The sequence below is a fragment of the Myxocyprinus asiaticus genome, chromosome 11 (assembly GCF_019703515.2).
Source record: "Myxocyprinus asiaticus isolate MX2 ecotype Aquarium Trade chromosome 11, UBuf_Myxa_2, whole genome shotgun sequence".
Taxonomy (NCBI): Eukaryota; Metazoa; Chordata; class Actinopteri; order Cypriniformes; family Catostomidae; genus Myxocyprinus; species Myxocyprinus asiaticus.
In genome coordinates this window covers 29,679,126-29,697,077 of record NC_059354.1, presented here as the reverse complement: position 1 = coordinate 29,697,077, position 17,952 = coordinate 29,679,126, and the positions used below count along the sequence as shown (strand labels likewise).

At 41.3% G+C, this 17,952-nt stretch overlaps 1 protein-coding gene across 1 annotated transcript in view; it reads left to right on the top strand.

The window, feature by feature from the left end:
• Nucleotides 1-17,332, top strand: part of LOC127448104 (Krueppel-like factor 7) — a 61,334-nt gene extending 44,002 nt beyond the window's left edge. The window contains exons 3-4 of the mRNA XM_051710399.1: nucleotides 4,564-4,687; nucleotides 12,905-17,332. Of these exons, the coding sequence (XP_051566359.1) occupies nucleotides 4,564-4,687; nucleotides 12,905-12,956 (176 nt within the window). The 3' untranslated portion in view covers nucleotides 12,957-17,332. The remainder of the gene's footprint in view (nucleotides 1-4,563; nucleotides 4,688-12,904) is intronic.
• Nucleotides 17,333-17,952: the final 620 nt, after the last annotated feature.

Below are 17,952 nucleotides of genomic sequence, written 5' to 3'. Positions count from 1 at the left end.
CTAGGGATGTGTTGTGTGCGCACAGGGACCTGGTGCTCTCGCACCTCAGCCGACTAGGGCTTTGGGTCGACTGGGAAAAGAGCAAGCTCCTCCCGGTTCAGAGCATCTCTTTTCTCGGCTTGGAGTTGGACTCAGTCTCGATGACGTTGCTCCTCACGAACGAGAGCGCACAGTCAGTGCTGACCTGTTTGAAGGCATTCAGACAGAAGACAGCGGTTCCACTGAAACTGTTTCAGAGGCTCCTTGGGCATATGGCATCCTCAGCGGTGGCCACTCCGCTCGGGTTGATGCCTATGAGACCTCTTCAGCACTGGCTCCAGACTCGAGTCCCAAAATGGGCATGGCGCCACGGGACACATCGCATGGCCATCATGCCGGTCTGTCGCTGCCTCTTCAGCCCTTGGACTGACCTCACATTTCTACGGGCAGGCGTTCCCCTAGAGCAGGTCTCCAGGCACGTTGTGGTTACGACAGACGCCTCCAAAACGGGCTGGGGCGCTGTATGCAACGGGCACGCAGCCGCTGGCTCCTGAACGGGCCCGCGGCTACATTGGCACATCAACTGCCTCGAGTTGTTGGCAATTCTACTCACCCTGCGGAGGTTTCGGCTGTTGATCCAGGGCAAGCATGTGTTAGTTCGGACAGACAACACGGTAAACACTGGTGAATTCCCCTGAGGAAGGAACTTCTTTCTCAGGGATGGGGCACCATCTGGCACCCGCGACCAGACCTCTGGAATCTCCATGTCTGTTCCCTGGACGGGACGCGGAAGACTTAAGTGGCCTACCACCCTGGTGGTAGACACGATCACTCAGGCTAGGATCCCTCTACGAGGCGCCTGTATGCCTTGAAGTGGCGTCTGTTCGCTAAGTGGTGTTCTTCCCAACGCAAAGACGAGCCCACTCTACCAGGAGTGTGGCAGCCTCCTGGGCCTTAACCAGTGGTGCCTCTCTAACCTTCATTTGCAGAGCAGCGGGCTGGGCAACATCCAACACCTTTGCGAGGTTCTACAATCTCCGGGTTGAGCCAGTTTCGTCCCATGTAGTGGCACGCACAAGCAGGTAAGTCCGGGACAGCTGGCCGGGTGTATCGCTTGCGCATAGAGCCTTTCACCTCCCCTGAGCTGAAGACGTGCGCTGTTGACTCCCAGTGTGTTCCCTGGATGAATTCCTCCGAGCCCTGTGGCAGACGTGTTTGCAGAGAAACTCGCTGCTGGTTCAGTACATGTGCTAACTAAGCCCTGTACTGGGGTAGGTGCTCCGCATGTGTTGGTTCCCCATAGGTGACCCCATGCGACGTATATCTTCCGCTAATTCGTTTCCCTGTTGGTAAACTGCGTCTTCCTTGAGCAGAGGCCCCTCTGCCCCAGTCACCATGTTTGTAGAAACTCCTCCCCCATTGGGTAGGACCTACCATGGGACTTCTCCACATGACATACTTCCAACATGGCTCGGCAAGACCATGTGACGTATTTCCACTCAAAATACCCCCCCCCCTCTCTGGGTGGGGTGTGGTCTCTGCGGTGTCTTCCCCTTGGGAGTGACCCCCCCCCCCCCGGCTCCAGTCGGTTAACAAATATCACTCTTTTTTGGGGAGAGAAAAAAGAGGATAAGAGGCCACGACTGGGCTAGCCTGTTCCTATCTTTTGGACAGTCGACTTGTCCCCGAAGTGCCGTTCGACGCTCATAACAGCGTTGGGGAGGTTACATGTCAGCCTGGTGCACTGGCTACGAGGCACACGGTGGTCTGCCATCTCGCACCCCCAGTTTACATAACACAGTTCAGCTAGTTGTGGAGTTTCGTATAGGGACCCCTTGTGTCACTACATCGACACAACATCGAGTGAGTGACAGATAGGGAACGTCCTGGTTACTTTCATAACCTCATGTGTCCCTCCTGCCACAACGCTGGACTACCCGCTGAAATGGCCGGGACCTTGTCTCGGCTCCTCAGCACAAAACCTGAATGAGTGGTTGCATACCAGCTCCTTTTATACCCGTATGTTCGGGGGAGTGGTATGCAAATACCACTCGCCAATTCCCATTGGCCTTTTTTCAAAGACCAGGGGTGTTTCGGGCTCCCAAGAGTGACCCCTAGTGTCACTACATCGACATAACGTCTCGTTCCCTCCATCAGGGAACAGAGGTTACGAAAGTAACCAGGACGATTCCTCTGATGGCATCCGTTTCTTTAAAAGTTTGCGGACTTGGAGCTTATATGTATGTGCTTGATTCCATGCTCATGAGAGCTCTGTGACTATGATCCCACCCTGATAGTAAAAAAGTGTGATTGGTTGAAGATAGAATGTGCTACGATTGGTCCGAGTAATGTGGCCATTATCTGATTGGCTTGAGTAGACAATGGGTGGAGTCCACCTATTTGTAGATTTGTGTGCACATCTTGACGCTAGATTTGTTTCAAAATCAACAAATGCGTGTAGCAATCCGCAAATGCACAGCAAGCGATTCACAAATGAATGCTGGACAGAGTTGTGTTTGTGAGTTAAAAAATATATTTGTAAATATTTTTTTATTTGTAAATCTAATTTTATTTATTTGTGAATTTATTTCATTTTTGTGAAACTCCTTACATTTATTTGTGGATCTCATTCAATTTATTTGTGAACCAACTTTCTATTTGTGAATCTCTTTCCATTTGTCTCTGAATTAGAAATAAAATTTGTCATATTTTACCTTCCCTCATCTTTTTCCAACCCTGTATGACATTCTGTAGACTGTGAAACACAAGTAGAGACAGAATGTTAGTCTCAGTCACCAATAACTCATTGTATGGAACAAAGATGCTGTGAAAGTAAATGGTGAATAAAGCTAACATATCTTTTGTTCAGCAGAACACAGTTTGGAACAACATGAGAGAAGGTGAACTATCCCTTTAAAAAGCCTGATGGAGGCAACAGCACATACTGGGGATGAATACCTACAACACAGCATGTGCTGGTGAGCAGCTATGCTCGTCTTTCAGCAGGGATATTCCATGAACTTTACTTTCACACACCATTCCTTTACAGTGCAGTCGGTATATATTTAGTAAACAACTATTTCCAATTGAGCAGCTTTCCTTTTAATGGAGCTTTACTCTGGTTAGGAAGATTGGTGTACACATTGTTTGCTTGAGAAACTGGCAGCTCTTGTGCTGTGAATATGGCATTGTTTCCCATTAAGCGTTATTAAGACCCCAATTATCGTTACCTCCTCCAGATCTGAATCCATGCCATTGACACCCTCCCAGTTCCCACCCAGGCCCCAGGCTGTAGCCCGTTCTATTCCCCAGGAACAGTACCACTGTGCCGGGACTCTCTCTGTGGGTACTGAGTTCCCCCTTCCTCCCACACTCAAGGCCTTATTTAAATATGAGGCATAAAAATACAGCATGTGGAACAATTGCCATCTCCTTCCCCATCTGTTTAACTTAATTTGAATTTCAGAGCTCATCGGGAAGGTAGAGGACATTTAGTGGAAATGGTTTCATTCTGGATACTTGACTTTGGGTGAGGAATTAGTTCTGTTATGGTGACTGAGCACATTTAGCCAGCCCCTCTTCAAATTAAAAAAAGCTAGAAAATGACCCTTGGACTAAATCATTGGCTGTCGGAAACCAATGGCACTGCTTTGCTGCCCTGATAGTCAGTGACATAACAGGCAGTGTTTTTGTATGAAGGTACCTCATAAAGAAACCAGTTTCAGACCAGTAACCAAGGCAACATTATGTCACATATAATGTTCAAAAACAAATTTGTGACCTTTAAAAATAACTAAGCAAATATTCAGTGACTACAATGCTTTTTTCTTAAAACAAAAAGAAAAAGAAATTGAATTATTCGTTAAAATAAATAAATAAATAAAGACATTTATGAATTTACTAACTTCTTTTAATCACTCCATCAAATATTTTTCTTCAACCAACCACCGTACTGCACACACAAAACCAGCAGTGGAGGAAACGTCTATGCTGCCTTCAAAAACTGACCACATTGAGGCATCTTAGGCCACATCTGCCAAGTTTGAAACCTCAGTTTTCACTCTCCTAATGTAATTTTTTTAGTTAAAGTAAAAGTATGTGGATCACGGAGAGCATTTTTGAAAAGCCTCCATTTTCAGTGGAGGAAAATACCATTCCTGTGTGGATGTAAAAGTAGTGAAATCAATGAGTTTTCAAACTAAAACAGACTAAAACATTGAACGTGGCCTTAGTTCACTGGAAGTTACGTAAACATTCAATTCAGGCATGCCTTAATGCCTTCCCATCTCTGTAAATTGACTAAGAAGACAGTATTTTACAGGTATCAGACATATCCATTGAGATCCCAGGAGATTTGGATGGCAGGGATTGGTCGCATGGTAGAGAAAGAGAAATAACTGATTGGTTGGCTGAGTAACAGGGATGCATGATTGAGAGAAACAGTAATGAATGATGTGTATAATGGAAATGCTGACGGTACGTACGGTGGCACAGTGGCTGCCTCGCTCCAGAGGTGCACCATCTGCGTACAGGTGTGTGTGAATTGTGGAGCAGGGATTAAATGATGTGTGTTTGTGCGTGCAGGTGAGAAGCCTTACAAATGTTCCTGGGAGGGCTGTGAATGGCGTTTCGCCCGAAGCGACGAACTGACGAGGCACTACCGCAAACACACCGGTGCCAAACCTTTCAAGTGCAACCACTGTGACAGGTAAGAGACACACTGCCAAAGCCTCAAAGCAAGCCCACTCTATATTTATGCACAGATTTTACTGTTTAATTCTTTTTCAAATTCCCTAACACTCCTACACACTTTAAAACACTAGTAGCCCATAAACAAATTCCTCCAGTTATGAGACCAGAAGACTAAACCCTCTCCCTCAAAAACATCACCACCCCCCCCCCCCCCCCCACTCTTTTACTCTCTCTCTCTTGTTTTCCTTTCTCTCTGATGGCATGCACATAGCAGCACTGGATTGGGCTCAACGGAAGTTAACACAGGCCTAATTCCCTGCTGAATAACTCGTTCACAGTCTGGTCCTGTGATACCCATTACCGAATTACTGCAAATATCTTATTCTCACATTCTGTTCCACTTTCCTCCATCCTCCCATTGGTGCAGTGTGTGCCCGTATTCTGGCTTGAGTGCAGGGAGAAATAGGAGTTAAAATAATGGGTGTGCATTCCAAGGTAAGAGAGTTACATAACAGTAATATAAAAGACTTAAGGGAGAGACACAAGATGAAATGGATGCACAAAGAGATCTGAGAAAAGACACAGCATTAGTTACTTTGACTGAATACAGAAAGATCTGCTAGTAAGTTAGTTTTGTAGGAAGTTATGCAGAGTTACAGTAATCCCAATTTGTAGACTATCCATCCTAAATAGTTTGCGAGATTATGATTAGTATGTCCCAAATCATTGTGTTGATTATGTTGATATGTTGTTATGTTGATATGTTGATAAGTATTCCAAATGTCCCTGGATGGTGTACTCTTTGTGTGGGTGTCTGTGCTTGCTTTTTGGGCTAATATTGCACACACCTTTCATCTATTCCAGCCTAACATGCCGACAAGTAATCCATTCATAGGTTAATTCCCGTCAAAATTGTAAATACCGTGGCACTAACAAATTGCCCTTTTGGGGTGTCCTGGACAGCCCAATACACCAACATTGGCTCAATCAATGGTGTTTGGAGTTTGGGATAGGACTATCAGTTTGTCCAACCAATGGCAGATGGGGGAGTTTTCAGGAAACCTGTTTGAAAACCCATTATAAAAGTCCTCATTTTTGAATTTTTTATTTAGTGAAGCTAGTGGCACAGAAATTCACCTTTAATAATAATAATGAACCTTAAAATAATGGACACTAGATGCTAATGCTTGTATGCCAGTGCAAACAGTAATCGAAAAAGGGGTCTGTGGACTTTGCATAATGTCCCAATTTTGGTGTACTGTCTTGCTACTGTACATATTCAAAAAGTATGGAATTTCCAGTCACTAGTGAAGTACATACTTTTACTGCATAGAAGTGTGCAAATTGGTATACAGCCTTCTCACCTCCCCAAGATGTTTAAATTGAAAGGCCCATACTTCAGGGAACACAAAAACGTGTGTGTGAGACGAGGAGGAGGGTGGGGCCTGACCGTGAGTGCGCACGCCCGGGCCCCCAGTCGGGCTAATCAGCCGAGAAGAGGTATAAAGACAAGCCAGATACGGCAGTTCAGGAGAGAGAGAGCCACACACAGCTGCCGTGTGTGTGTTTATGTTTGTGTCTTTTGTTCAAGTTTTCATTAAATGGGGGGCCTGGGTAGCTCCCCTGGAGTCACGAGTTCGAATCCAGGTCAGGCCAGGTCAATTGGCCAATTGGTCCGGTTGCTAGGGTGGGTAGAGACACGTTGGGGTAACCTCCTTGTGGTCGCTATAATGTGTGGTGCTCTTTCTCGGTGGGGCACGTGGTGAGTTGTACGTGGATGCCGCGGAGAATAGCGTGGGCCTCCACGTGCTATGTCTCCGTGGTAACACGCTCAACAAGCCACGTGATAAGATGCACGGGTTGACGGTCTCAGACGTGGAGGCAACTGAGATTCGTCCTCCACCACCCAGATTGAGATGAGTCACTATGCCACCACGAGGACTTAGAGTGCATTGGGAATTGGGCATTCCAAATTGGGGAGAAAAGGGGAGAAAAAAAAAACGTTTTCATTAAATTTGATGGTTCGTCCAGTTCCCGCCTCCTCCTTTCCCCTTTTAACCCCCCCCCCGTTACAGTGTGATGTGAATTGCAAGGCAGCATGGTGAATGTGTTTGTGTGCATGTTTGTGATAAAAAGGTGCAGAGAGAGAGACTGCAAAGAAAAAGAGAAATTTGCATTAGCATGGGGAGGAAGAGTGATAGCCTGTCAGGTGAAAGTATTAGGAAGCTGTCACTCGGGCCTGGCATGCAGGCAGCAATTACACAGTGGAGGCCGCGTGCCCACTGAGCCAGCTCCAGGTGGAAGCACAATTAGACACGGCTCCCTGTCTTGCCGTCGGCATCAAACCAACCTTGCCACAGCCTTTTGAAAGTTGTCCATTGAAGTTTTCTCTGCTACTCCATCAAAATGAATCTCCACCGATCCCAGTGGACGAGTCGCTGCTGGGACAGCCTCTGTTCTGTAGACTGTTGCTAACACCTGAATGGCATCGTTTTCCCTTGAGCGCAGCTGAGCAAGTGAAATCTTTGGGGGAAGGCATGGGGAAATCTGTGTCCCTACACTCATTACTCAGTGTTTGGCAGCTATTGCATGACAAAAGGAGGAGGAACAGGCTTGGATACAGAAAGCTGCATTGGCAGTTCACCCTCCCTGATGCCAGGTTTAAACGAGGGCATCTTCCAAATTTGGATTCTAGCCTAAACAATTTAGCTCTGTAGCAGAATCCCACATGTAGACCCCAGAAAGCCTTTATGAATTCAACCCTCCTGGTACTCACTTTTAGTATGGATTTAATACTAAACCTTGGGTGAGAACATACATTTTCAGTTCTGCGTTGCATTTTGGGTGAATGTCACTGTAAAGTGCAATAGTATTACACAGCAGAAGTAGTATTACAAGAGTGAATGGCAATGTTGTAGGGATGCGAAAGTGTCCTTGTGCAGTGTTCTAATTATTCTTCACAGGAGTAACGGCCAAGAGTAATGTATTGGCAAGTTGGAAGGAGACAGTATTGTACTGTCTGGTGGCAGGAAGGATGTCCAATAGCACTTCTTCCATTGGCTTCAGGTACTTCAAAGTCCTTAATGTTGAAAATGTGTGCAGAATTGTCCATTACCTTGAAATGACCAAGTAAGATGTGTTTCTGGATCAACATCTTTGTTAGTCCTGGAACATCATTCATATGAACCAATAAGATTTCCAATTAGAAAAGGATAGGTTTTGGGTTTATTGAATCTATAATTGCCCTCTGATTTTAGGGGTTGTTCGAGGCAACTCTTTAAGAAATATTTCACGCAGAAATGAAAATTCTGTCATTATTTACTCACCCTCATGTCATTACAAACCCACATGGCTTTCTTCTGCAGAACACTAAAGGAAATATAAAAAATAAAAATGTGGCCATCACTGATTTCCATAGAATAGCAGTTGATAATGACTCACTTTAAAGCTTATAACACCCCAAAGTGTCATAAAAGTAGTCAATGAGACTTGTGCATTATATGCCAAGTCTTTTGGAGGCATATGATCAATCTGGATCCGAATTTTATAGTAATTCAGTCGTTATTAACTGTCAAATCAAACCATTGATCAACTCATGTAAACAGAGCCCAAATCAAATATGGCGACGCATCGAGAACATCAAACCTCATTGTTTCTTATACGTCTCATGACCAAACTTGACTCAAGAACCAATTAGGTTTGATGATATTGACATTCTTGAAAATATCCTTTTGTGTTCCACTGAAAAAAAGGTCAAATGGGTTTGGAATGACATGAGGGAGAGTAAATGATGACAAGTTTTAATTTCCAGGTGAACTATTCCATTAATAGCATTATGTTGATGTGCAAGCAAAGTTCTCTGTCTCCAACCTCCATACTGTTTCTAGCTTCTCAGCAGGGGTGGAAAGAGTACTGAAAAATCATACTCACGTAAAGTACTGTTACTTCCGAAAAAATGTAGTGTGAGTAGAGTAGAAGTACCTGTCCTAAAAACTACTCAAGTAAGAGTAAAAGAGTAGCTCATTTAAAAGTACTCACGAGTAGTGAGTAGTGAGTATTGGTTGTGAATGCAATGTTCCCTTAAACACTGTATGCTGTAATTTTAAAATGTAGCACACATACCGTAATTTACATTCCTTTATATGGTTGTTTGCCAGAAAGAATAAAAAATATAGGTATTTTATAGGCTTTAATTATTAAAATTAATTATTTAATTGAATTATTATTTTTGACTGCCAACTTTTAAAATACATCTCTTATCTAAGTTAAACACTAAAATAAAAATAGAGGGAGACATAATTACAAAAATGAAAAGATGAAAGTTATTTTCAATACACTGATCACTATTTTAAATCGTAATGTATGAAACAATTACATTAAAATCAGTTTATGCGTATGGTCTAAAATGCCCTTAATGCCGACAGAGTGAGTTATTGTTGTGCATAAAACATTATGTTCAAAACAATGCAAGGAATGCAAAAAAAAAAAAAAAACACTAAAAAAGCATGCTCACTTGGCGTGTCATGTCCCGCACAATAGAGGACGTAGTGCAGGGGTGGGAAAAGTTGTTTAGTACAGGAGCCACATTGGGCTTTACATGAGTAATTCCCCAAAAAATTTTACTCACCCTTATGCCATCCCGGATGTGTATGATTTTCTTTTTTCAGCAGAACACAAATGAAAATGTTTTGAATAATTTCTCAGCTCTGTAGGTCCATACAATGAAAGTGGGTGCCAAAATTTTGAAGTTTCAGAAATCACAGATAGTCAGCATAAAAGTAATCCATGAGACTCCAGTGTTTAAATTCATGTCTTCTGAAGTGATATGATAGGTGTGGGTGAAAAACAGATCAATATTTAAGTCCATTTTTACTATAAAATCTCCTCCCTACTCAGTCAATCTCCACATTAACTTTCACTTTCTTCGTCTTGTGTTTTTGATGATTCACATTCTTCATGCATATCACCACCTACTGGCAGGGAGAAGAATTTCTAGAAAAAATTGACTTAAATATTGATCTGTTTCTCACCCACACCTATTACTTCTGAAGTCATGGATTTAACCAATGGAGTTAATTTTATGCTGCCTTTATGTGCTTTTTTGAGTGTCAAAATTTTGGCACCCATTCACTTGCATTGTATGGACCTACAGGGCTGAAATATTCTTTTAAAAATCTTAATTTGTGTTCTGCTGAAGAAAGAAAATCATACACATCTGGAATGGTATGAAGGCGAGTAAATGATGAGAGAATTTTAAGTTTTGGGTGAACTATTCCTTCAAGTAGAACATGGGGGCCACAATGTTCCGCATTGGTTTAGTTCTTGTATCTTTTAAGCCCAGAATTAGTTCTAATGCATGATGCACAATTTTCTGAAGTGTTGTGATGATGGGAATATTTTGCCTGAAGTATTGCTCTACAAAGGTTGATACTTTTCTATCAGGCATTAGAAAAAACTTATTAAAGGCTGAGCATAATTCTAAATTATTTTATCATCTCTAGTTTCCTGGTAATTTATTACTCAAATTAACACAATCTCTACATTAGGTTTTGGTATTATAAAAAAAACTAACTATGTTATTTAAAAATATTATTATTAAAAATGTCACTGTTTTATTATATTACATTTCTTAAAGCTACTAAAGGTATTAAACCAAAAGCAGTTAGGGGTTTTCTCGTTTTCTTGTTATTGTTGTTTGATTAATAGCCTTTTAATGACACACTAGACGAGACAGTGGTCTGTTCGGTTACATGTACACTTCAAGTCCGACATTTTGATACAAATATGTTTTTTTTGTCCCACTGTTTACATTCACTTTAGACATGACTGACTGTGTTTACATTAATGCCTCACCAAGATGGGCATTAGCGGAATTATAAAGTGTATTTGATCGTTTAGGCGCATACCATCATTAGCACTCTCGGAACACACGCACATGTAAAGCACAACGCACAAACATTAGCCACCTGTCAGTCAAACAGAGCTACAGACGTGAGGAAATAAAACGTCAATCTTTTATATTTTATCTAGATCAACCAACCAGTAGTTGTTTTGCTATCACTATCGATGAAATGAACACCCCTGGTCTAGATGAAGAACACAGGCTAAATTTAGAAAATTACTCAAAAGTTTATCATTGATATCGATCTCTTTTTTCTTCCTGATAAACATCAAGATTGTTTAATCACCCAGCCCTATTGCTAACATTGCATCAATCTCTCACAGCAACCCAATACTCTCAGTGATAGATAGTTAAATTACAGGCTACGCTAGAGATACATAGAATCTAGTAAGCAGAAATATGAAATTTACCTCGATATGTTTCTTCAAATTAGAGGCAGAATTAATGCTGATATCTCGACTGGCTTGAGCAAGCTAAATTCACATGACACGATCAAGCAACTGGCCTTCTTCACTGCAAAAAGCCCTTTCAGGTGTGGCCATGGATGTTCAGGTGTTGAACTGCTGTGAATTGAGGCATGCTCCACATCCATAACAGTTACACGAGACAGAGTCACGAGACACACGATCACATTGATGAATAAAAATAAAATCAGGAGAGGAAAGTAGCGAACACAGACGAAGGGAAAATAGCGCAGTAAAAGTACAGCTACAACACTTAAAATGTACTCAATTAAAAGTAAAAGTATAAAAAATTTAAGCTACTTAAAATACAGTTCCTTGGAAAAACTAATTAATTACATTAACGTGAGTATTTGTTATTTGTTACTTTATGCTCCTGATTCTCAGTGTTATTACTGATTGCATGTGTGTTTGCATTGCTATCACAATAGGTTATAAGTTGCAGAAGTCACGAACAGTAAATACAGTCAAGGCCAAAGTATACTTCGGGTGTGCGTGTTGTGGAATGATCTGCGCACAGTATGTGTGATGCAAATCAAAGGCAATGTAACACTTACAGAAACATTTGAGCTATTTTGGATTTTAAAGCATTATTTAGTAGGTATATTAAGCTGTTTTTCTCATGATTTTGGGGTGAAATATGACCTAGACATGCTCTTGACAGGTTTTGTAAGATTAGCCCATTTAGAGGTTTGTTGCAGCAAATATTTTAACTCTCTGTGAATTACTTAAGTTTAAAAGATTTTCTTTGAATGGCCATACTTCAAAGAACCTTCAAGATGACTAATTTTCAAACCAAAGTCTGTTCCGTCTACCTGTGTGTGTGTGTGTGTGTGTGTGTATATATATATATATATATATATATATATATATATATATATATATATACCCTCCTCCCACCCCAATTTCCATCTTGGCTGCTTCCCATCCAAAAGCAACAGAGGAGTTAACACGCTGGCTCTTGACTAATTAATAATGGATACAGCCAGAGGCAAATTTAAATTATAATTCTCCACGCCTTCACTCTCAGTTTTTGCAGAGTTTTTATTAATTCCAGTTAAGACTCACATTCAAATCTATGAATGTAATATAGTAATCCTCGTAGGCCTATAAATGTTAAGCAGACATGGCATCACAACTCCATTTTTTCTAAACGCTGTTATGTATTGCGCCTACCAGCGGCAGTTGTGCGTGAGCTTAATTGATTATGACACAAAAAAGCCCACGGCCCACTACGAGAAACCAACCGTCATGACTCAAGTGCTACATAACTAATGCAGCCGCACAGTTTAAACAATACCATTTCACCTCCAGCTTTGAAATTATTTCCTAATGCAAACAGGCTCGCCATGATTTGTGCTTGCGCTCCCCAAAATGATTTCTCTCACTAGCAAAGGCTAGGCACAGACTTTCTTTCTAACTGCATTGGCAAGAAATGGGTTTGAAACGATCTGTCACCAGTTTTAGAGCAAGAAGCGGGCTTTGCTTAAAAAAATTTTCCTAAACGCCAAATGTTGTTTTCTCTGTTCCATCTGCAAAGCCTGTGCCTGCTGCCACACATCTTCCCAAGAAATTCTTCAGTGCTCTTTAGTGCACTGATAACTGTTTTCTACCCTGTGGTGGGGGGGAGATGAAAAAAATCAGTTTAGGCTGGTTTGCTGGTTTTTCAGGCTGGTCTTTGGACCAGGTTTTGGAGACCAGCTGTCCAACCCATGAACACCTGCTTGGCTACACGGGGAGACCAGCTAAGTGTCTCATTACCATCTTAGACTGGTTTAAGCTGTGTGTCTTTCCATCAGGGTATACTATGTACATAAATGAATTGAAACTAACAGTTCTTTTTACTCTCTCTTTCTCTCTATCTGTACAGATGTTTCTCCAGGTCTGACCACTTGGCTCTGCACATGAAGCGACATATCTAAGACCGAGGGAGAAGGGAGAGAGAGAAAGAGTGAGAGGAGGAGAACACTAAAAGAGCGAGATCAAAGAGAAGAACAGGTGTGCACCGCCCAGATGAAAAAATTCACAACAGACATTGGGTGCACACAAGGGGTCTGGCCACAAACTTCACCACAAGGAATATGCGAGGCAGCGTAGGCAAATGTTGTTGGATTCTACACAGTCCAGCCTTTTCATCAGTGATTAACCATGCCTTACCAAGCCCTAGCTTGGAGGTCAGACACTGCCAAACACCTATTTTTTCTTTTGTACAGTAACTCACCACAAGCATGGGACAAAAAACATGTGAACGCCACACCATGTACAAAATCCAAACGCACATCTATCATCAGTTCTACTAGAGAATTACGCTCATTGTACATTCTGGAACTTCCTTCTTTTCCTTTTCAAACCAAGGACACATCACATTAACAAACCTGCAGCCATGTCGTATACAGCAAGCAACCAAACTCGGAAAACAACATTGCCAATACATTTTGAGGAGTGACCAGTGGAACTAGCAGCCAAATGTAATGCCTGGTTCCCAAAAGCAGGCTCTGCGTAAAAAAAATAAAATAAAAATAACAACGCAGCATCGGCAATGCTCAGGATGTGTGCTGATTTCTTGTACTCTTCGCTCAGGAGCGAACTCTTCTCTGCTCTTCACGTCTGTCACCTCACAGGTGACTGAAACGTGCAGCGACACTTTCTTGCCTTTATTATTTTTTAAAGACGTGTTAAAAAATGTTTTTCCTTCTGAGCTGAAATGTCTTAAACTTCTGAAAAGTAAAAAAAAAAAATTGCTTTGCATACACAAGCATAAATGTGCACATATGGGCAATGGGGGGGAATTGTAAGCCCTTCTCAGTATGCACAAGGTTCGACTCAGTGGCTGCTATCTGGCAGTGAAAGCAAAAAGTTTGAAAAAGACAGAAACAGAAACCCCAAAAAGATTGGGATTGTTGGCTTGGTTTGAAAGGACAGACATCTTCTGTTTTTCATTTTGCTTTGCTCTGATTTGATCTGGGAAAAGCAAACCGAGCGCAACATGGTGTCAGCACAGATCTTGTGTGACGCTCTTGACACTGGAAAAGCTCTTTGGCTTTGTGTTGATACTGGCACCTGTGTGAAAATGTAGTCCTCTGTTGAACCAGGGCTATGGGGGACGGATGGCAGGATGTTTGACTCTCAAGATTGTGGAGCACCTGCTGGGATCAGGATCCAAAAGAACTTGGTGGCATCAGCCCAGACAAACTTTGTCTGTTTCATATCCATTGTCTGTGCTGATTTTTTCAATGTTCTCTGTGCTTTATTTTTTCATACAGTCAAAAAATAAAATAAAAAAAATAAATAAAATAAAACAAAAAACAACTTGGAGGGAAAAAATCAGAAAACAAAAAAAATACTGAAAACACACACACACACACACACACACACACACACACACAATACACAGAATGGTGTGTTTGCTCTTGGCTTTTCCTGAGAAAAAAAATAAAAACTCTGAAAAAGAAAAATGCAGAACAATAATTACCAAGATAATGAACAGCGTTAAACACTGCATGGCAGCCTCTTTCAGACAGATACGCACACTCGTCATTCGCACACATACATGCACAGCTTGCCTCTCAGCATTATTTGTTTTTCACCCAAATCTTCACAGCAGTGTTTTAGCAATTGTTGTTTTGTAGGATTGCATTCCATACAGATGTCAGACTTTAAAACGAAAGATTGTTGATACATTCTGGTAAATTATGTTAAACCATTATGCTAAACTGGGCCTAGGTCTAGCTCTGTGTTAACAATCAGCTTCTAAATCATGGGGACAAAATATATATCATTGTTCCCAAGGTTGTGAAGCCTGCCGTGGCATCGCAATCAGGGCGTTTCCCCACCAACCCTCCTCTTCTGCATTGATTTAATGGCTGCTGAGGGTGGAGGGGAAATTGAAAGCCATTATGGAGTTCTCGCAGACTCTACTAAACGATCCCAGAGTATCCCCTCAGGGGACCGGATACAAAAACTCTCAGTGCAGAACTGCCTCGGAGTGAAGGGTTGGTGCCTTTCTCTTGGTTTGAAGCCTGCTGAAAGCAGCACTTCGGTCACATTTACAAACACATACTGTACACGTGCCGTCACTACATTTTACTCTGAAACATCCAATTGATTTGAACATTTTTATTTTTTATAACCTGGGTTTGGTTAGTTTTTCCAAGCTAATTGCCATTTTGTCTAGTGAAATGCAAAGTCATGCCAAACTTTTGATGAAATAGGGGATGCATTGGTTCATCTTCATTAATGTTCAATCAATTGTGATTCGTGGCACTTTCAGCGAGGAGCAGAACATGTATGTGATGATTGTATGTATGAGTTTCTGTAAAGCCAGTGAGTAGGACATATTGCTACAGTGTCATAATAGAATTATCAATAACTTGCCACATTTATGGAATTTCTGGGACATTGTACAGCATTCTCAATGGGTCAAACCAATTAGAAAGACTGATATTTAGAAAAACAGCTTTGAAATTTTGCAAAAGGGTTAAAGATCAATTTTACACACTGATCACAGTGATGAAAAGCAACATTTATTTCTCACTGATCTGGTCTCCCATGACTGAGTTTTTTTTCCCTGTGAAAATCAAGATTCTGCTTCTTCCTTCAGTCACCATATGGGATACAACAGCAGGAAAGCAGATACCAAAAAATAGTGTCATATCATTTTTCTGACACTGATGAACAATGAAGCCACTGAACACAGTCTTCAAACCAACATTTAAAATATACATATAAATAAAATTTATTTAAATACAGCTCAAAACCATGTTGAATTCAAAATTAGAAAAGAAGATCTCTTTTTTTTTTTTTTTTTTGGCCATGATGTTCCACACGTAACCAAATGAATATGGAATAGGCCAATCAAATTCATTAGCAGGCAGCATGCCGTGCATATCCCTTCACATATCAAGTGCCATTTGAAACCCCCATTCTCTCACTCTCAGAACAACAGCAGTGGTCTACACACTGTCAATCGCACAGGCATCCAATGCATACTTCGACTTTGCCCAAAGATTTACGCATTTGCAAATAAACTGCTGGGTGTTGAAAGAGAGAAAGAGCAATTGTACTTTAAATTCTATTCTAAACTCACAGTATAGTATATCCCCAATTCTGCCCTACACCAGCCTTGTTTTAATTTGTTCTTGAACGTCTGTTTGACCATTGGATTGTCTCTAGTATGTGTGCTTGTAAAATATGGTCATGTTGGTCTGAATGCTAAGTCAAAGAACCCTAGCCGTGAAGTTGCAAACAGCAAATTAGTCGCATCGGTTCTAGTTTATTGCATAGAGTCAGTGCAGGATGTCTTAAGAAATACTTTTGAGGTCATGCATGCCTTTAGAAACAACATTCTGAACATTGCCGAAACACTGGTTCAAATGTTGATTGTCTTAAAGCGATAACTTACATAATTCTCAATTCCTAACACAATTCTGAATTTCGAGTGTTTTACATGACAGTTAAGAATGTTTGGAAACATTCTTAGGGAACAATTTTGTGAACTAGTGATTTGGGCACTCTTCCAGTGAATCTCCCTTCCCAAGCTCTTTGCTTTATAGCTTCAAAGAGGCTTATGGCAGCTTTTTCAATTTTATACAAAAAGATGCTTGAAACATCACAAGGGGATTTTATGAAAAGGGTCAGAGGTGACTAAGACAACTTTTCTGTTCTTAATGTCCTTTTTTGGAATACCATTTCACTCCATAACTAACACTGGTCATAGTTACCGCTAGCATAGTCTGTTTAATGACACAGCTGTTGATTGTCTACATAACATTTTGTAGCATTTCAAGATGCACTTATCAGAAGAACATGTGAACAACTACATTTTCAGCCTGTTCAATATACAGTATAGGCTTCAAGGCGCAACAATGTAACAGGTCATTGAGCCGCATTCAGGAATGGATTTGTGTAAATCATTCGCAAAACCATTCTTACGTAAACTGTTGCATTTAATTCAGTGTGACAATTAAATAAGAATGGTTTATTGAACATTTTTACTCAGAAATTCACACTGCTTGTTTCATGAATGAGGTCCATTGCTTTCAAACACACTCAGTGTATCAAAATAAAGTCTACTATTCTGTGTACCTTGCCAAAAACTCACTGAAATACGGATTACACTCACTCAGTCAACGAGAGGTGAGAACTGTAAAGGTGGGTTTGTTTGGCCTCATATTTCTTGAGATATGCTGCATCTTGAAGTGCATCTGTATCTGTGTTTGTCCAAATTTGATGTGTCAGCAAGCAGGGGATTCAACAGGACTTTCCCTTCGGCTTTTTACATTCCTGACTTCCCACCCCATCTATCCCACCCTGCATGTGCAGAACCACAGTCAGCTATTCATAGATCAGTTCTTCAAAACAGTCTTGCTTCTCTGCTTCAGTTCCATTCTGCAGTTGTAGAGGGCGTGTGTGTTACCAGCTGTCAAGGAGTGATCTCTTATCTATGAATGTCCCTGACATCACTATCCAGGGAGAAACTGGCCAACAACAGACCTCAGTGACTCTATGCTTCATACATGGCTCTTAAAGACAACTGCAACCAGTTGGTAGAGCAGGTACAGTTCTGGGGGGAAGAAAAAGAACAGTTATGTGCCATCTTGATTTATATATATAGAAGTTGTACAACATTTTGCCATATACAGGCTGAAGCGTGTAGTTTCTTGCTAGAGCAGGGACCCTCATATCCACTGTCATCTCTTTCCCTTGCCACATCACTAACACTCCACCCCCTCGCTTCCTGTAATCTTCACACTCTTCTTCTCTGTTTTTCTATTCAGTTCTTTCCTTGTGTGTTTTGCTTTTTTGGTTCTTTTGCTGTACAAAGTGCTTAAAATATTATTATTTGTATGATATAATGTTAGTATGGTAATGTTCTTTATTAAGGAAGAAGATGAAATTTATTTTTGTTACTGGTCTGTT